General features: G+C 41.4%; 1 protein-coding gene and 1 long non-coding RNA gene across 4 annotated transcripts in view; one reads left to right on the top strand and one right to left on the bottom strand.

The window, feature by feature from the left end:
• Positions 1 to 21,497, bottom strand: part of ARFIP1 (ARF interacting protein 1) — a 40,724-nt gene that overhangs the window by 13,535 nt on the left and 5,692 nt on the right. The window contains exons 2-5 of one of the 3 annotated variants that reach the window (XM_082237726.1): positions 21,018 to 21,097; positions 11,335 to 11,436; positions 2,629 to 2,737; positions 2,101 to 2,196 (exon numbers count right to left, since the gene is read on the bottom strand). In XM_082237726.1, coding sequence (XP_082093852.1) covers positions 2,101 to 2,196; positions 2,629 to 2,737; positions 11,335 to 11,436; positions 21,018 to 21,095 — 385 coding nt within the window. In that variant the 5' untranslated portion in view covers positions 21,096 to 21,097. The remainder of the gene's footprint in view (positions 1 to 2,100; positions 2,197 to 2,628; positions 2,738 to 11,334; positions 11,437 to 21,017; positions 21,098 to 21,497) is intronic. The other 2 variants (XM_082237727.1, XM_082237728.1) reach the window with 2 other exon arrangements.
• Positions 2,744 to 3,557, top strand: LOC309540734. Its single transcript, XR_014223441.1, has 2 exons — positions 2,744 to 3,136; positions 3,446 to 3,557. It is a non-coding gene; the product is annotated as an uncharacterized lncRNA (long non-coding RNA).

Here is a 21,497-nt window from a genome sequence, read left to right as displayed (position 1 = left end):
CACTAAAGGCATGTGTTGCAGTAAAGCTTATGAAGACTTGTTCTTTTAAATATCTGCATAGCAGTTATGGTTACAAGCCTACACACATTTAACTGGAAGCCAGTCTGCTGAACTCTATGGGATTTGTTTCAGAGTTGTGAGGAACAAGATCAAGTCACAAGAGGACATCTACATGACATAGTAACTATGTCATCTCACTTTTAAAAAGATATGCAGACAGAATTAACTTCCCTATAACTAATATACAAACAAACAGACAGACAGACAGACAGCAGATAGATAGATAGATAGCTCTGACAGTTAAATACCTATACAGCATGCTTGAGTGCTGCTCACTGTTGTCAAAGGAAGAGGCACTCTTCCTTCCAACCCCATCTTACTTCTATAGCACCCCATTACTCAAGAAGGCTTCAAATTTTTTAAAGCAGATGTCTTTCCCGTATGTCCACCATGTGAGCTGTGGTGAACCTAGGATGTGCCTACCATGTGTTTGCACGTGATGAATCACCCCTTTCAGATGTTTTTATGCTCAGAAGATATGTGTGAAGAATCACACAGTGCTTCTAAAGTGACTCTAGTGATGACTACAAATACACTGCAAGGTAGAAGAGAGAAAGCAGCCACATTGCAGTTTCATCAACCAGAAGGCTTTTTCAGTGCACCATATTCCAAATCAGAATTATTATCCCAAATTCATGCAATGATTCAGTTAGGCATCTCAATAATTTTGAAATGATTTTTTACCATGACCTTCAAAATCAAGAGAGCAGTGGAACCCAACCATAAGTAGAAGTTAGTAAAAGAATTGCAAGCAAGGCTGTGAATTTTAAAATGTTACCATCAGCACTCTATATTTAGTGGCATTGAACTGCAGATAGGGAGTGCATAAAGTCTGCTCTTTTTACAAACACCCACCAAAAACAAGCACAGAATTGTTGGAAAACATTCCAAATTGCAACATATGCCTCACCTATACCAGTTTTATGATATGTTCCTTCATAGCAATACTCATAGCTAACTAAAAAAAAAAGTGTGGCATTGCAGCTTGCTAGTACAAAGATGAACTGTCAGGATGGTGTTGACTCCCACAGATGATGTTATTTTAGTATACAGGATAGAGCATGTTGAGAAGAAGCACACCAGCTCCTGCAATTCTAAAAGCTGCAACCTGAGATGTTTGCTATGTGAAAGCTAACAATCCAGTAGGAACATGTTTGGGCTATGACCTAAACATTAACAACCAATAGCAACTTTAGGAAGGTATCAATTCATTTGATTTCTACAGATGATCCAGCAGAGCCACAAGCAAGCAGATTTTAAATTGCTGTAAACCAAAGTATTATCAATTCATTCTAAGTGGCTCATACAATTACTGGATAGCAAGTGCTTTCTATAACCTTTAAAATATGTTCACAATTCCAACCATGCATGAATTTAATTTTTAAAAGGCTAAAACATGAAGGTCTCAGGTACATTTAGAGATTTCAGTGCTGATCACTGACACATACTCTCAACTTTATCATACCTCAAATAATGTCTGCAGAATACCCTACACACAAAAGCCTTCCCCAAACTGATGTCCTAAATGGGTTTTGGGCTAAACTGCCATCAGCCGCAGCTGGCATGGCCAATGTCCAAGAATGATGGGAGGTGTCCAAAACATCTGGATGGCACCTGGAGGGGGGAGGCTGGCTTATACAATAGACCTGGGAAATACTCTACCCTTTCAGAACAAAGTACCAACACTAGACTAACTTGATCAAAGCCAAGCAGTCCATGGTATAGCCTTGGAAATTATATATTCCTGTTATAATGGAGAACTAATGGAACACTACTACCACTACAAGAGAAAACTGCAGTAGCAAGGTCATTCCTCAAATCATTCTCCTGATGATAATATTTGTTTGATCATGTTTAATAGTAAAGAAAGATAGTATACAGAAAGAAAAATGCACTGGTTACTTTGCCAAGTGACAGAACCATGAAAAAGCAGCTGTTATGCTTAGCAATAGCAAGTAAAGGAATCATAACGAATTATCTGCTAACTTGGGAGTTAGTATTGTATAAGCCAGAGTGTTATCTGCTTAAACCTCTGAATACCTTTCGGCATAATTAAATCACTCCCTTGTTCAGCCAGTCTGCTAGCAGCTGCGCTGCTAGGAGATACAACAGGTGACATGGGTAATGACGAGGGACCTGAAAACGGGACATACACCATGAAAATCCATCCTTATTCGATCAACACATTACATGTACAGAAAATACTGGAGAAACTAGACTGAAACTTGTACATCAACATTTCAGGTTAGGGCTGCTTTGAAACAGAGGCAGCTCCATTATGGGGGCTGCTCCACAGGGCAAGCCCTTTTGTGCACACTGACCATTTATCTATCTCACCATCACCACCACCACCACCACCACCACCACCACCATGAACTAGCCTTTAGAACTCAGCAGAGTTTTTTCATGTACAAATTCATTGAATGAATTGCGAATAGACATATTCTCCGGCCAAAGTGCTTTTTTAAAAAAACATACAAATGAGTAACAATGAATACTACATAGAATCCCTTTTCTATCATTAATGTATTTGTAGTAAATATTCTTCGTTAATCAGTAATTACTTACCTTGAAATGGTCCAGCTTCAATGATTCCCTCTTTGGTACTGTCAAAGCCATGTGATGTAATTTGGGTTTCAGACAGACCAAGTCCAGCTGGTATTGAGTGCTTCAAGTCCTTAGAAATGTTTGAATAAAAAGGGAAATCCATGTAAAGATCCCAGATAAAGGAGCTTGTAGGCATTATAACAACATATCAAGCTCCTCTATAACAAGGCATTTGACAGCCTAGAATCTAGTTTATGGTGTCATGAGATTCTATTATGATGACTTAACACAGTACAGCTTTGCAGTCTGCATCATACATTTCACTTACATTTGTGAACCAAGTGCTATATGCCAGGGGTGTCCAACCAGTAGATCGATCCCTGGATGACTGTGGTGCACCGCGGGATCCCTATAGATCGGCAGTAGTGATAAACAATGGAGTGAAAGTTCCCGCCCCCCCCCTTGCTCTTTTCCTTTGTTGTGTCAAATGGGTATTTTGCCAACAAGTTAGAAAACATTGTTGTTATAGGTGAACGGTGTCCGTCCCCCCCCCCAAAAAATAAAGCTAACATGCTTTGCTATTCCTCCCTAAAAGAAGCTTCGTCCCCCCCTAAAAAAAGGTCTTTGGCTTCGTCCCCCCCTAAAAAAAGGTCAACAACTTTGGCTCTACTGGGAGTAGTTCACAGTCTCTTGGGAGTTGGATGTGCCTGCTATATACCAATGGTTTACAAAGACAAAGTGGTTTCTATTAGGAACTGGAGAGGGCAATATAACTTGTGGTCTAGAATGCACATTGATTGGGTCAATATAGTACTTATATCCAATTTCTTTCCTAAAGGATTTTGCTTTGACTTCAAGTATCCCTCTGCCGTTTGGAAGGCTTAAGAATGAGACGAGTTCCATCAAGTTCAATGCAACTGCATTCTAAATAAATGTGTTTAGGACATTTAGGACAGAGTTTTATAATTTCTGCCTTAGAGAATATCTCTTAAGTTTGGGATACCTTACATATAGAAGCCACTTCTTGCAACAGTTTACTCAACAAGCCAAATTTGGTGAATATAGTTATGAGATGATAATAAAACGTAACAGTTTCTAGCAAACGGCTTTCTATTATCATTGTCCTCATCAATAAACTGAGCTAGCCCTAACAGCATGTTAGGAAAATGTGTGGTATCAAGCACAACTTAGTGCCACAAAGTCCCCAGGGCTCCATTCAGAACCAACCTGGGTCTGATACAGCATGAATTAAGGCTTAGACAAGAATTTGGATCCCACTGCTTCTTCCCCCAATTTAACCTGGTTAAGGAGGGGACAGCAGATGCCCCAGATTTTGAGTTTTCACACAGCAAGCTACATTTCCTCCGCTGCTCAGTGACAACAAAGGGAACTGCTGGTATGCCCAGGTCCTAAGCCTAAGGTATTTACTGTTGCCAGTCCTCCATGCAACTGACCCACAGTTATGGGAAGGTTTGAGAAAGAGGACCTGGGAGCAAGGGCTGATTGAGCAATTCCAAAATGAACACAAATGTCAGAGATTTGCATCAAATTCAGAAGGTATTTGAAATGGTTAAAAAAAACCCAACTCCCTCCATTCCCCAAATTGGGAACTATTTTACCTTAAAAAAAATATAAAAGTTTTTTAGAAGTTTACATTTAGACATTATGGCAGGCTATAGTTAGATGTTGCCAAAACAAACCCTTAGAAACTTCAGACTACATGCTTCTGCTTTCTTCTTCAATCCTTATTTGCAGCAAACTATAGCTTGCAATTTTATACATACAAGTAAACTGTAATTTGCACTTGCCTGTAGACTAGGATCAAGCTTGGTTTGTAAGCTGGGACAAACCCCAAGACAAACATGTATCAGAGGTAGGGACTTGCCATGTGTCAGGGGAAGGAGGAAGTGCAGAGTTCTAGGTTCATGCACATAATGTCAAACAATGTGCAGCATTACATTTGACAAAGACGTAAGGCTCAATTTAGACAAGCTATTAACTAAATTTAACTTTGGATTTCTGAAGTATCTGAACTGATAAACTATGGTTCATGACTTGTTGGTTAATCAAAATAGGAAATGGTTTCAAGTGGATTTACAAACCTCAATATAAACAATTATGGTGAAACAAGAACCCACTCTAGTTGTGATTGCAATTTGTTTTAAACTGTTTTCAATGTTGTATTTTACACTGTGCTGACCAATCCTGGGACCTCATGGTGAAAAGCTAATAATAATAATAATAATAATAATAATAATAATAATAATAATGAAAATTAAAGGAGACAAGCATCTCTAGCCCAGGGTTTGCCATTACCTCTGGTAGCAATAGCATTGGCATGTCTGTGGTATGCTAGTGTAGCTAAGATTTTCTCAACATAATGACTAATAATGGCTGAGTAGTTCAAGAAATACTACACCACAGTAAAATGAGGATATAGTCAAACCTCAGTTGTTGAACATTATTCGTTTTGGGAGACCGTTCAACTTCCGAAATGTTTGACAACCGAGGAGTGGCTTCCAATTGGTTGCAAGAGCTTCTTGCACTCAAGCGGAAGCCGCGTCAGACGTTCAGGTTCCGAAAAATGTTCGAAAACCGGAGCATTTACTTCTGGGTTTTTGGCATTCAGGAGCTGAAACATTTGAAAACAGAGCCGTTCGAGAACTGAGATTTGATTGTATAAATGAATCCTACAGCTGCATCCTAATTTGTCCACACCAGGGCTGAAATCATAGAAGTCTGTGAGTCCAGGCTTCTCACTGCATGTATTCTGCTTTCATATTAAAAGTCAGAAACTTACATGATAACTTACAGAAATAAGGAAAGTTGCAAAGGTAGCATTCTGCCACCCAGCAGTATGGCAGAGTTAAGAAACACAGTTAACACCCTGCTACATTTCCCAGCATTGCATAGGCTGATCAACTAAGTAGGATTTTTTATTTCCCCTTTTTTTGCCAGAAATACAACTTACATTTCAGTTGACTAGCAATCACTGCCCTGACTGGCGGAATAGGCACTGATTTCCTTTGGTATGGATGCTTATTTCTACAAGAAAACTATGTGTGGTTTGGGGTTTGTTAGTTTTTTTAAAGGGAGGGAGAGAGAGAGAGAGAGAGAGAGAGAGAGAGAGAGAGAGAGAGAGAGAGCGCTGACTTATGGTGTTCCCCTCAGGCCTGGTAAATACCCTTAAATACCCTCAACAAGATTTGACAAAGATATGAACCAGATTTGCTTTTCAGTGGCTTTCTCAACTTTATTCCCAGGTACAAATCTCGGTTTTCTGAATCATTCTGTTACTTGCCCATTCTGCTAATGCTCTATAGAAGTATGCTGCTCTGTGGGACCTCTGTACAATATTCCTCCCTAGAGTCACTCTCATCCCCTTACCACACCCAACTTTTGGCACATCTGAAACATTTTCTTGTTTTCAACTAAGTGCCAAAGTCTTATAGCAATGAACAAACACCAGGGATTAAGGCTTTAATCTCTAATCAAGAGATCCAGCCTCTATTGAGAAAGGTTGTCAGCATTAGTTTCAAAACCACAATGTTAATGACCATAATAGGCACAAAAAACCATGCCAAAAGCCTACCCATATCTCAATTTTTAGCTCGATGCTTTAAAAGGTTTTAAAAAACATGTATAGTTTCTGTAACTTTTTCAAGGCCTGGTTGGAATAGGGCACCTGCTTTATAGACAACTCTCTCACCAACCTTTTGTCACTTTAATGTAATTCACTGGCAACTCTTTGAAATGCAGAGTTGACAATGACCAAAATCCACAAAGAAACATAAAAATGAATGATGCCTATTCTCAGCTGCCTGTAGCTTTAACTGTTATTAATATGGGTGACCGGACCAACAGGCTGGAATCCAAATGGTCCAAGCTACCCCAAACAAACACTCATATAACTACATATAGGCTACCCTCTATAACATATCCCCCCACTATTCAGCCCATCTCTAACCCTAACTCCCCTTCTCCCACATTGTATGTCAGCACAACACTCTAGGTTTGACAAGACAATGTAAGGGGAGATACACACAGGACAACCCAGACGGGTTGGCAGGAAAACATCACATATAACAGACATACAAAATGGCTAGCTTAAAAGCAACTGTACTAAACTTGAGGGAACTGGGAAACCCTATCAAAAGAAAACACATCACCTCGTATGTAAGCACAATGAAATCATACATTGCCTTTCTATAGGAAATACAAATACAGGAAGCAAACTCCTGAGTGAACCCTGCTTCAGTCAACAATGGGTGGCCCCTGGCTCAGGTAAGGTCTGCGGGGTAGTCATAGTACTCAGTAGAGGCCTAAATTTTAAAGCCACAACAGTGCTAAAAGGCAGATTCATTTTTGCTAAAGGGGTACTAGATGGGAAACTAAACTGACAAATGGATCCATAAATGCCCCAAACACAAAACAACTAGAGTTCATCCAAAAGACACTAAGCAAATTCCTCTCCTCCTCCAAAGGGGAAGCAACCCTAGGAGATGACCTCAACCTAAATATGAGAGGCACCTCCCTAAAAGACATCCATCCTACAACCCCATGGGCAACCTTCCTCAGTGGGAAACCCCAAACAATTAGAGACTCTTACAAACTACTGAGAATTCAAAGAAACAGAGGCCTTTATGACATCCAGGGAGAAAAGAACCTAGAAGACACCAGCCACACATTCCAGTGTGAATGCCATGGCACAATGTCCAGACTGGACAGAATTCAGCTCACACGAGGCCTGTTCCCCGTGGTAAAAACAACAAACATTGGTAACATTAAAATCATAGAGCACACCTCAGTAGAAGTTACTCTCAAAATAGGAGAGGAAACACAAACAACCCCATCACGGTCCTTCAGCCCCGTCCTAATCACAAACCAACTGGCTAGAGAGAGTCTCTTGAAAACTCTCCAAAGCTACTTTAAGGACAATTATGTGGGCAACATAATAACCCCCTCCTCTGGGACACAATGCAAGTGGTCACCAGAGGAGCCTGGATAAAGGAGAGAGAATCCCTTAAAAAACAAACCTCAAAAATTGGTAAATTAGAACAATAAATTATGACCCTCTCATCACACTACAAACAGGAGCAAAAAACCTCCTTAAACTCATAGAACAAAAAAGAAGGGAAATTGAATCTCTAGAAATCAATAAAACAATGATTAACATCCTATACTCTAAACAACGCTTTTACAAATATGGAGGGAAGAACTGGGGCTGATGAAGGGGAAACAAGATTCATGTAGCAGCTCCTTTGGGGGCTGATGGATCCAAGTCGACTTCTGGGGAGGTAAGGAGTCTCCCAGGGGGCCCTTGGACCCCATGTCAATGTCAGATGCTGGAATGTGCTGCCCTACAGCTCTGACAACTTTAGAAAATGAGTTTGGGAGCTAAAGTCCCATGTCAGAAAATCTGCAGAAACTTGCATTTTTGGCAGCTGTGAAGCCTTGAGTGACTAAACGAGTAACATAGACCAAAACCAATTCTAAAAAGGGGGCAAAACCCAATATATAGGTCACAGTGCAGAATTAGTTATTGGAAAGTCTGCCCTACACACCAGGCATATGAAACCCCCTTCCAACTTCCCCCCTGCAATAGTTCTCCTCCTCTGTGGGGCACACCTAGAAGTGCTAATATGTCAAGTGCTCCCAAATGAGCAAAGATGAGTGATGCAAGCATTCAAACGACAAAGATAATTTCCTGACATTATTTATACAGCACAAGGCAGTAACTTTACTTGTGTGTCCTGCAGAATAATTTAGTCTGCTGGGTTTCCTGTCCTAAAGAGTAGTTAAGAGGGACCTGCCAGCCAGCCACTCCATTGAATGGGCTACCAGTAATGAACTCAAGGGTGCATATACTTTCTTCCACTTGAACTCCAGCAATTAATGTGACAACGTCGCCTATTCAGCATTACTCAAGAACAGATTTTGAAAGCATTTTGTAGCTTCCAGTTTAACAAAGTGATAAGAGGATTCCGACTAAAACATCAGGAAAAACTTTCTGATGGTAAGAGCTATTGTTTTCCAATAAACTGTCTACATAATTAAATACCTTAATCTCATCAGCTCTGAACTGAGCTGATCTTTTAATACAAGTTTGCAGCAATTAATTTCTATTACTTTCGCTATGCAAGGGACAGGCAATAATGATTTCCTTCAATCAAAAGCCTTGGCGCCGTTTTAAGTAACAGCAGCAACAGCAGCATTGTAACATCCCACACCACGGGTAGGCAAACTAAGGCCCGGGGGCCGGATATGGCCCAATCGTCTTCGGATGGTCCGGGAATCAGCGTGTTTTTACATGAGTAGAATGTGTCCTTTTATTTAAAATGCATCTCTGGGTTATTTTAGGGGCCTGCCTGGTGTTTTTACATGAGTAGAATGTGTGCTTTTATTTAAAATGCATCTCTGGGTTATTTGTGGGGCATAGGAATTCGTCGTCCCCCCCCCAAAAAAAATAGTCTGGCCCTCCACAAGGTCTGAGGGACAGTGGGCCGTCTGCTGACCCCTGTCCTACACAGAATGACACAATGGGAAAGGCTGCCCCCATTTTTTCCATAGATCCATTCTGTAGCAGCATATTGCAACACTGCTAGGCTGCAAATTGCAGCTCCACTGACATGAAGTGGCAGCAAGGCTTTATAAAATCTTTAAATAAACTGGAAAACGCCCTGCCACATCCTCTCATATTGGTACGTTCCTTCCCCTCTGAAAATTAATAGATCTGATCTCCCTCAATAGTTGTTGAAAGCGCTCTCCTACTTTTACAGAGGCAGCAGATGATTCTACAAACATTTTATGGGCACAGCCAACCAGCCAGGTATAAAACGTAAGACTTTTTCAAGTCTGAAAGAGGTTATCCCTCAAACCACACAGCCTATACCAGAGCAGCCCCTAGTGGACACAAAAGTATGTTACAATTTCATTTTATTCATGCAGTGTTTATTTTACAATAGCAATCCCTACTCGGCAAGAATATTTCACTTAACAATGTCAGCCTTGTAAATAAGCCAACAAAAGTTGCTAGCCTGCTTATGGATAATTTTAATGGGAGCATGATACTTTTACATATCCAGAAGATAAGCCCTAATAACCAACACACACCATATTTGTAGGTCTCCTGCAGCCAGAAAAAGGTGCTCTTTGCAAAAAGGAGTAACACAGAAAACATTCTAAGAAAGTTAAAAATAATTAGCTTCAAAGAAAGCATGCAAAACAAGGACACATATGCAAAAGATTTCTACACCCTCAGCACTGATTTTCATCACTTATTACTTTGACCAGCCTCTCCATAGCCACCTAGACGAACCTTTTTTCATCCTTCCCATCAATAACAAACCTTCAGAATTCAGGCTGCAACTCCATACTCACTTACATGGGAGTGAAGTCAATGGGGGCTTACTTCTGAGCAGACATCTAGGACTACCGCAACACTCTGCTATCCTGCCATTTACAGTCACCCCACCACCACTTGCTCCCACACCTCCCCTATCACTCTCAGCAAAGAAAGCAATACTTAGATATTCTTTTCCTCCTGTTCTCTCAAATCACTGCAGCTACATTAATTGTCTGATTCACAAAGCAGTTAAGACAGAATCCTCAAGTTCAAACTGACACGGCATCATGATCGCATCAGTTAGTATCAATGGAATGCTATTTCAAATAGCAATCATAATCAACGGGTGCTGGAGGGAGGTGGCAGCACATTCCTACTCTGCTTGCAAAACATACTGGTCCCGTGAGTCTGGTGCTGGAAGGGAGGTGTTTGTGGGTGGGTGGTGGCTGAAGCATATAGCTCTTGCTCTCCTCCCCATCCCTTTGTGGCTTGAGGTTGGGAAGCCTTGTGCCTCATGTACTTGAAGGCACATATTCTCATCCTGCCTGTATTAACAAGCCCTACCTACCCAAGCAAAATTCCTGGTCACCACAACTTGATAGAAATGAAGTATATTTCAAGTCCCAGAAAGCTAATGTTTCAAAATACAACTAAAGTTGGAGTCAACAAGGAGAGAATAACCTGAATAGTCTAGCAGTCTAATACGTTCTCAGATTCTCTTATTTATTCACCTGGATATTGGACTTTCCTTATTCCCAACAATCAAAACAAATTATACTCTAGAAAATATTAAATGAAATCTACAAATAACTTTAACTGCAAGAAATTAAAACATTACAGCATCTTACTCTTCTATGTTTTATTACTTCTATAGAGTTATTTGCAACATATCTTGCGATTTGAAAGGATAAAACCTATATTCATCTCTAGACAAAAGGCTAGCAAGCCTTCTCCAAGCAGGAGAACATTAGATTAATCTAGGCAATACTTTCACCCTATAATTTGCTTGCTCCATGCATTAATCTAATTTGATTATTAGTATAATGCTCAGAGATTTAATTTACACTATACTTTTATCATCATCATTATTTATTAATATTAATATGTGTTGCCCAATGCAAAATGCCACTAGGCAACTTACAGTACCACGAATTCTGTTTTTTAAAGCAAAAATAATTTTAAAAGCAAAAAGTTTTTTTAAAAAAACTAACAATAGAAAAACCCCATTTTGAGCTGATCTAAATATGTGCAAATTCATCATTCAAAAAGTAACACTCCCCATGAAAAATATTAAGCCACTAGCTGAGAAAATATATTAAACTCAAACACTAAAAACCATTGCTATTATACATATTGTTAAACTGCTTAATTATGCCTCATACCCTGTTATAGTTGTGCTCATGTGTATCTTCAAGTTCTCCATTACTTGTCACAGAAATCTCTGCTGCTGAATTTTTTGGAGATTCTTCAGCCATTGAACACTCCTATAGTTTGAAGAGAAATATGTTGAGTGTTATAAAATGATATTAATATTAAATGTTTACCTATTTCGCTAAACTACCATATTTCACTGAACCACAAAGAGGATATTTGCAGATCCCAACACAATGATACTATGAAACATAGCTTGTTAAATTATTCAGTCTCCTAAACAAAAAGCAAGTAGTAGATCAAGTACCCTTTGTTCAGGTCAGTCTGCTCCCACCCCAGTGCTAGACGCACATAAAAACAATTGATGGCCCACATAGTAACTTCTGCCTCCTAGTCACAGTACATTAGATATTCCTGTCACTTAACATTACCAAACAGCATAATATTTATATTTACTTTGGTACATGGCAACCCTTTTCAGTTATCAAAAGATGCTCACAGAAGGACTTAAGAGAACTGCACCGCATGTGAGTCATCTGCCTCTTGTTGTGCAGCCTCAAATATTAATGCCCGTAAGGCTGATGAGTGCATCTGATCAAGCACCCGATTGTCACAGTGCCAGGTAAAACTCTAGTTTCCCCAGCTTCTCTATAGAAGTGTACATAAGACTAAGGCCAACCAACGGCTGTTCACTTACCTCCCATGGTGTTCCCACATTAACACTGGAGTATTATAATAGGTTATATATTTAATCTCAGCAGATGTACAATTTTGATATTGTAAACAGCTGAATAAGTAGTTTACGGGCAAACTGTTTCCTCTTTCACACAACACCTGCAATTTTATTAGTCAAAACTCATGTAACTATGGCATCTGTTTTTATAAGGTACTGAAAGCAAATCAAAAGACTAATGCACATGTGTAAGCTACCGTATTTTTCGCTCTGTAAGACACACCTGACCGTAAGTTTTTAGAGGAGGAAAACAAGATAAAAAATATTCTGAATCAAATGTTGTACTAAACTATTTAATAAACAACCCTCTCCCTCTCTGCGCAGTGCCTCTCCTGTGAAACGGGAGGAGGAATGGTGCCCCTTCAGTTCCTCCTCCTGCTTCGCTGGGGCGCTGCGCAGCTCTCCCTCTCTGCGCAGTCCCATTCGCTCCATAAGACGCACACACATTTCCCCTTACTTTTTAGGAGGAAAAATGTGCATCTTATGGAGCGAAAAATACGGTAATATGAAAACACTACATAGCTATTATCTGTAACTTTAGCTCATCTTTGCAAAACGGCATATGCCCCATGGGCTAGAGTATCTCTCTGCATCTTCTGGGTTTTGTTAGATTGTGGAAGGACCTAACGAAGAGTCCACATGACTATGTGGTAAAAGCCTGAACCAATCAAGTCACCACAGAGTACATCATGCAGAGTGACCAGTGCTGAAAGTGCTAAGACACTAGCTGTATTAGTTAAGCCTGGTAAGGGTAAACTGTAAATTACAATTTATGACATATTGTAATAGTCATTCAAGCAGACCTGCCTTGCCACAGATCAGGTCACATCAATCAAATGTAGCATTCAGTTCTTAAAGCAATGGCATGGTTTGCACGTCATATTAAACCATAGTTTTAACCAAACTATGGTTTGATGTATGCTGCTTAATAGTTCCCAAGGCACTCCTCTTTGTGGCTTCTACTAGTCTGTTCACTTGATGCTGAACCATGATTTCATAATATATGCTAGCAAAATCCTTACCTACTGCGGTTGGTTTCATATACCCAGTTGGCTATGAAGCTCTCTGCGTGACCTTGGGTAAGTAATAGTCTCTCAGCCTAATCTAATTCACAAGATTGTTGTAATGATAGAACAGACAGAAGGGAGAACCATGTACGCCACCTTGAGCTCCTTAGAGAATCACAGAATTGTAGAGCTGGAAGGAATCCCAAGGATCATCCAGTCCAACCCCCTGCAAGGCAGGAATCCTGCCCACAGAAAGGTTGGGATATAAATGCAATATATAAACAAATATTTTCTGTTTTCTGCCAGTAGACAGATTGTAGAAAGAAGGCTATCAGTTATGCACTTCTCTCTTTGATCATGTATTGTCACGGCTAAAATGGCCGCTGTTTCTTTAATGCGAATAAAGCTGGGTCAGCATGACTCAGCGGTCTGCACCAAGTTATATATATAAGTGAGAAATGTTAGTTTGGGCTGTGGCTGGTGTTTGGGTTGGTTGGTTGGTTGGTGCGTGCTGGTGTGTGTTTTGCACAAAGACTTTTAATAAAACTCTGCAAGGATATTCCTGTGGACTCTTTTTGTGCCGACAAGGGTCTGAGGACCAGGCTGAAGAGCAAAGGGAGGTCAGAACCCTTTCCTTCTTTTTTTTGCTTTTTACAAACACTGACAGGTTATGGGCCCAGTGTTTCTGAGCATGTGCAGAGTGCAAAACGACTAACAGCATTTCAGCAAGGAGCTGGTGAGTCCTGGTGGCATATGAAGCCAGTGGCCGTGCGTTGGAGCAGTTGGTGGCAAGCTGTAACTGTCTGCAGCGACGCTGGAGCGGCTAGGATCTGAGGATCAGGAAAGCACTCAGCGTCGGCTACTGGAACAGTTTGAACTGCTAGAAGACCACAGTAGGTGACTCACAGAGCGGCTACACCAGTTGCAGAGCCAGGCGGGACCTGAGGGTCAACAGAGGCAGCAGCTAGAAGCCGGTGAGTGCCAGCCAGGACCATCCAGTTGGACTCTAAAGAGAGAGTCAGGAGAGATTGCTGGAGGCCCCACAGAAGGGGCTCAGCAAGCACCAGCAGAGATGGCAGATTTCCAGTCTTCCCAAGTTGTAAATATTGGGGGAAGCATCCCTTTTGAACTTCTCTCAGAGAGCAACTGGCTGAGTTGGTCAATTAAAATGCAGCAGTTGTTAAGGAGAGATGGACTATGGGACTGTGTTGAAACTGAGGTTTTGAGACGGGACTCTGCTGAGAAAAAACGGCTGGATGAAAGGGCCCGTGCCCAAATTATGCTGTGTTTGAGCAACTCTCAGTTATTGCATGTAGCAAATGCCAGCACAGCGTTTGAGTGCTGGAATTTATTAAGGGCAATGCATGTCAGAGAAACTGCTGGAACTATCATTTCTCTGACCAGAAGGCTGTTCAGGACTGTTATGAAAGAAGGTGAGAGTTTGGCAACTCATCTTCAAACGCTGAAATCTCTGTTTCTTCAACTACAGCAGAGAGGTAAGCATTATGATGAGACTGACCAAACCTACATTATCCTTTCAAGTTTGCCTGAAAGCTGGTTGCCCGTAATTAACAGCATGGAGAGTATGCGTCCCCGAGATCTGACCCTTGAGTATGTGGTTGGCAGATTGACTGAAGAAGCAGAAAGAAGGTCAGATAAACAGGCTGAACTCCAAGAGCGGAGGAGTTACAGCCGAGGAGGCCAGCAGCAGAATCTGCCAATGGAGCAACGCCAAGGTTTGGACTTGGCCATGGCGGTGAGGAGGTGTTATAGATGCAACCAACCCGGGCATCTCCAACGTCAATGCAGGGCAAGACTTCCAGGAGATGACGTGGAGCAGAGACAGCAATCGACGCAGAAACGTAAGCAGAAGGGGTTCTCTTCAGGGAAGAAGAACACACGTTCTGCTCAGTTTGTGTCTGCATTTTCTCGGGAGGAGAGAAAGATACCTCGGGGAACATGGTTGCTGGACTCTGGCAGCAGCAGGGTTATCTGCAATAGTCGGGAGTACTTTAAGACCCTGGAGAAGCCAACTGATGGAAAAGACTCAATTTATCTTGCTGATGTTCGTAGAAGCAAGATTGATGGCCAGGGAACATGTTTCCTGCAGTGCTTGAACACTACTCTACCAGAGATTCTGTTTGTCAGCAGTTTGGACTATTGTTTGCTGTCTGTAAGCTGTTTGATTAATGCAGGGTATAGTGTTAAGTTCACGCAGGATGGCTGTCTGATAAAGAATGGAACTCAGGTATGTGGCCATGCAAAGTTGGAAAATGGGTTATATGTAATGCAGGACAAGCCTGTTAAAGCAGCCCAGGTGGTTCAGGATAATTTGCCAGTTCATAAGGGGTGTGTACATCAACTGCACAGAAAACTGGGTCATGCCAATTTCCGTGTGCTTTCAGAAATGCAAAAGGTGTGCAAGAACCTAAAAGTAAATAGCTGTAACTGTTTCCTAGATTGCAATGTATGTAAAATGGCCAAATCTAAGAGGAAGCCTGTGGCTTCTAAAAGCGACAGAGTATCTAAAGAGGTTTTAGAACTTGTCCATTGTGACGTGATAGGCCCTTTTCCACAGAAGACTGAAGGGGGCGCCAGATATGCTTTTCTGGTAATAGATGACAAATCACGTTTTAGTTGGCTGTTTTTGTTAAAGCAGAAATCTGAGTGTTTCCCCACATTCAGAGAATGGGTTGCCCAAGCTGAAAAGCTCTTCGCTCGGCCTGTTGTGCAGCTGCAAACAGATAGGGGCGGAGAATTTCTGAACAAACAATTTGGGGCATGGTTGCGACGTAAGGGGATCACTCACCGTTTGACTAACCCTTATAGCCCTGCTGAAAATGGTCTGTGTGAAAGACGTGGGGCTGTGATACAGTCAGTAAAGGACTGCCTGCTAGTGGATGCAGGATTGGGCCACAACCATAGGCTGTGGGGCGAGGCTTTTCTGACCGCAAACTTTTTGATTAATAGAACCTGGTCTAGTTCTATAAAAGATATTCCATATCGTGTGTTGTTTGGGAAAGAACCAGAGTGGACAATGCTCCATAATTGGGGTTCTTGGGCACATGTAAACATTCCCAAAGCTCAGCGTCAGAAAGGGGGCGCTAGAGCGCAGAAACTGCGGTTTGTGGGATACCAGTCCTATGGCAAAGGGTGGCGTTTCAATCTACGCCCAGGACGCGTGGTTCTGTCACGAAGCGCAGACTTCGCTGACCAGGACAGATGGACTGCGATCCATGCCAACCCTGATTGCCTACTGCCCCTGCAAGTAAGAGAAGAGGCTTCTTCTCAGCCATTGGCAACACAGGAGCAGAATGAGGAGGAGGCACAGATTTCCCCAAAAGATGTGGCAATAGATAATACTTCTTCTCTAGAGGAAGAGGAAGAAGAGCCAGAGATAAGGGGGGAAGAAGAAGTAGTTGTGCCTAGACGCTCCCAGCGTTCAAACAAGGGTGTACCTCCTCAGCGTTTGACCCTAGGAGGAGTGAGAGTATGCAATGTGAGTTGCGTGGAACCACAAAGTTATAATGAAGTCTTAGACTTACCCCCTGGGGAACGTGCTTTGTGGGAACAAGCTATGAAAGAAGAAATGGACTCTTTTAAACGTAACAAAGTGTTTGAGGTCATAATGCCGCCACCTGGTGGCAGAGTGGTGTCATGCAAGTGGGTTTATAAAAGGAAAACCCTTGCATCTGGGGAACCACGTTTTCGAGCCAGATTAGTAGCCAGAGGGTTCACTCAGATTAAAGGGGAGAGTTATGATGAAGTGTTTTCTCCTACGGTAAAGAGTGAAACTTTTCGTTTAATGCTTTCCATTGCTGCTGTAAGACAACTAGCAGTGCACCATTTTGATGTTGATGCTGCATATCTGCATGCAAATTTAGACCATGAAGTGCTAATGACACAACCCCCTGGGTTTGAAAAGGAGAATAGTGCAGTCTGGCGTTTGAGAAAGGCTGTTTACGGTCTCAAACAAAGTGGAAGGTGTTGGAACCAGTGTTTAAATGAAGCCCTTGTAAAACTTGGTTTTAAAAGGAGTGTGGCTGATCCATGCCTGTACACCAAGGGGACAGGCAACAAATATCTAATGCTCTTAGTCTTTGTTGATGATTTGCTTGTGGCAGGGAGTTCCACAGATGAGATCCAGAAGCTCACAAGTCAGCTAGAAAAGAGGTTTAAGCTTAAAGCCTTAGGGCCTGTAAGCAATTACTTGGGAGTAGAAGTAAGGCAGGAAGCAGATGGAAGCTTCCTATTGAGCCAGAAAGAGAAAATTCTTCATTTGATAGAGCAGTTTGGCATGGAAAACTGCAAGCCAGTTCAGACTCCCATGACACCAGATTTCCCAAAGACACTGTGTGATGAATTTGATCAGCCTGAGTTGTATCACTCAAAAATAGGATCCCTGTTGTATTTAAGCCAGTGGTCAAGGCCAGACATTGCATGTGCTACAAATGTTCTGAGCCAACGTGTATCTAAACCCAGTACTGCCGATTGGTGTGCTTTGAAAAGGCTTATCAGATATCTAAAGGGGACATTAAATGTATGTTTAAAGATATCTAGTACACAAGATGAAAAACTAGAAGTATTTGTTGATGCGGACTGGGGAAGCTGTGTAGCTACTAGAAAATCTACAAGTGGAATGGTCATGATGTTTGCCAATTCCATAATTGGATGGAGGTCAAAGAAACAAGGATTTGTTGCGACCTCATCCTGTGAGGCAGAATATGGGAGCCTGTCGCTAGCATGCAATGAAATCATATGGTTTATACAGATACTAAAAGATCTAGATTGTAAAGTAGATTTGCCTATCCAAGTGTATGAAGATAGCCAATCATGCATTGCATTAGCAGGCTCGGAAATAATGAAATCCGCATCAAAACATATTGCTATCCGTCATGCGAATGTGAGAGATTGTGTACAGAATGGGGTAATCAAACTGGAGTATTGTCAGTCACAAGATAATATTGCTGATTTGTTTACCAAGCCTTTGCCAGCAACATGCCATAATGAATTGATGACAAAACTGGGTTTATGTATATAATGTATTGTTGTATTGTTGTAATGTATTGTTTCTGTGGGGGATTTTCGCATTTAAGAAACAGAAGGGGTGTCACGGCTAAAATGGCCGCTGTTTCTTTAATGCGAATAAAGCTGGGTCAGCATGACTCAGCGATCTGCACCAAGTTATATATATAAGTGAGAAATGTTAGTTTGGGCTGTGGCTGGTGTTTGGGTTGGTTGGTTGGTTGGTTGGTGCGTGCTGGTGTGTGTTTTGCACAAAGACTTTTAATAAAACTCTGCAAGGATATTCCTGTGGACTCTTTTTGTGCCGACAAGGGTCTGAGGAACAGGCTGAAGAGCAAAGGGAGGTCAGAACCCTTTCCTTCTTTTTTTTTGCTTTTTACAAACACTGACATGTATGTCTCCTGAATAAAATCCACCTGCCAGCAACATGCAATCCTATGTTCATGCTAGGAAATAAGGTATTATTGCATCACTTTCCGTAGGTGTAATACTTTTGTTATGATGTAATCAAAAGCGTTGCTCTATGCAAAAACAAAAAACAAAAAAACCAATAAAAAGTTTCTCAATACAAATTAAAAGACACTTCATAAAACTTTAGTACACACTATAAAATCTACAATGCATTATATGACTCTGGAGGCACGAGTAGCCTTTGAGCCTACAGCTATACAATTCAGCGCAATAGCACCATGTTCTAAAATTTAAGAAGCCTAGACACAAAATGCCCAAAATCACATCAGTCAGGTCAAAATTTAACCAGCTATGATTATTTTAAATACTTTTATATCACAAGTCTTGCTTATTTAGGGTTGTGTTCCCTGCTTTCTCAAAGCCAAAGGGAGACACCACCAAACTGTACTGAAGTCTGACTCAACATAAAAACTTACCCATGGCACATTCCTATGTAGCCTGCAGTCTCCTCATCCCCCTCCACATACTTTTAATCTGGTCTGCAACACACGTGCTGTCTGTGAGGGATGCCAGGTGAGCTTAAGGAAGACAGATTGCTCTGCCCCTGCTTTGGTAGTTTCTGAGGTGGATGCAGAGGAAAAGGTTTATCTTCCTCAGCAGTGAGCAGGGAAGCTGAGTGAACTTCTGGAAGAAGGAATGAGTGTCCTACCCTTCCTATCACATCTCACTTTACTGGGTGGAAAGGGGGCTTTCTTGTATTTTGATATTGTGATTTTATCCTGTGAACTGCCCTGAGACATGCAGGTATGGGGCAGTATACAAATTTATCATCATCATCATCATCATCATCATCCTTCATTTACAGCCAGTACATGTCTATTCAAAAGTAAGCCCCACTGAGTCCAATGGAACTGGCTTCAATCCCAAACACACTTATGTAGTGTAGTGGTTAGCAAGTCCCTTTAGGACCAAGGAATCCAGAATTTGAATCCCCACTCAGTCATGAAGCTCATTGGCTGACCATGCATAATGTCATGCTTTGATGGACCCGACCCCTGCTAGAGTGAAAGCAGCATGGAAGATTTTTGTGCTCCACATTCAGCCAGGCAGACTTCTCTCCCTTCTTACCTTGGGCACTCACCAGAGACATGCTTTGCCACTGCCCTGGTGATGTCCATTTTCCCCACCTAAATGAATGACACTTCCTTCCTATGGGGACAAGCTGCATTTCGGGATAAAACAAAGCCAAGCCTCTACTCCCAACACTGAGTAGCCACTACTCACAGGGTTCTTTACAATGTACAGACTTTTCCTCCAACATTCGCAGTCAACCATCATGTGAAGCAGTTTACAAGTTAAAAAGCAATTCATTAGAGACTCTGTTGGGCGCAGCCACCTTTGCCTGATGTTTGTGTTTCTCTTGATCGAGTCATTCCAGAAAGAGAATGTCCCTGCCCACTACTGACATGCAGCTGCCAAGAGATCAGCACCAAGTGGGAGTATGGCCCCTTATAGAAAAACAGAACTTCCCACAACTGTTCTAAAAGTTGCAGGTGTAAGCTCTGGTGGACTGCACTATGCAGAGCTTGCCATAGTACCAGGGACACAACCAACAAGGCTCTGCCCTTATCCTAAGATACAACTAGCACAACTGACTAGCAACAACGGGATATAATCACCTGAAAGTGGCCTGGAGCATTTTGCACCAGTTGTAGCTGTTCAAGGACAGACTTAAGAGCAGGATTCAGCCATTTTCTTGTGTTCCACATCTTAATAGGACACTTTGCAAGAAGTTACTCAAGCACCAAATAAGCTCCTTACCCGAAAAGGGGAAGCTGTGCCCTTACAACAAAAGCTGAAACTGTAATAGTCTCTCAAATTCAGGATGAGACTAGGCAACGTTTTCAATCTCAAAATAAGTGGTAGCCAAAGATCCATATTATGAGGGTGCAAATACCGGAGATGGGTATGTTATCTCCCCTGTCTTCTACCTGGCCAATTAAAAGCTTTTCAGCTAGATCTTGCCAAAGAACAGCAGTGGGGGGTTATTATGAGATTTTATGTACCAGGGCATAGTGATGACTTATCAAACCATCTAGCATCTGTGATTCTATCTTATTATTAATTATTTCTCTATAAACACACAAGAATGTGGATCAATAGGTTCACAGAGGTCTGTCATGTATATCTTTCCTGAAAAAGCACCAGGTGGGCCCAACCACCAAAAAACCTGTGGGGACAAAAATGAAGCTAAGGGACAAGAACACTTGCAAGGTTATCTATAAAATCCTTATTGTTCCTATGCTCTGACAGAATACTTTGGTGTTTAATGGGGCAATACAAAATCAAATGTAAAAATTAATTTGTTTTCAGTTAATCATGTTTTGAATTTGACAAATAATATTCTGTTATAATCAAGAACAATTAAAAGAGATTGGTTCAATTTTCTCCCCAGTCTGAGCCTGTTAGTGGATTGGTTGATTTTAAATAGCTACAACCACTTGTATCACCCAGTCACCTCAGAGTCAGACTGGAGTTCTTCTGGAGCCTGGTGAAGTTCATCAACAGTTTCTGGATTCTTGCTGTTTTCTGACATACCTGAAAGTGAAATAAGTTGAGCATGCATTGAGTTCTTCCAAGTAACTAAATTATGTGCTTTAAGGAAGTTCCTTCAAAATATTTACAAACCTTTCTGACTATATGTATCCAAATTAGTACACTTTTCATTCACTAGCAAATGTTATCATGAAATGTAAATTACTTTTACTCTCTTTCATAACACAAGGGACAGAACAACAAGAGAATAGTTAAGGGCTCCCTCAGCTAAACTAGAACTACTAATTAAAAAAATACAAATTTTCCCAAGCAATCTAAAAACAAATAACTATTAGTTCTACCTATAGATCAAAATCGGGACGCGGGTGGCGCTGTGGGTAAAAGCCTCAGCACCTAGGGCTTGCCGATCGAAAGGTCGGCGGTTCGAGTCCCCGCGGCGGGG

The sequence above is a fragment of the Podarcis vaucheri genome (assembly GCF_965113315.1).
Source record: "Podarcis vaucheri genome assembly, chromosome: 9".
In the NCBI taxonomy this organism is placed as follows: Eukaryota; Metazoa; Chordata; class Lepidosauria; order Squamata; family Lacertidae; genus Podarcis; species Podarcis vaucheri.
Note: the sequence above shows the minus strand (reverse complement) of the source record. Positions and strands in the feature narration are given on the sequence as shown.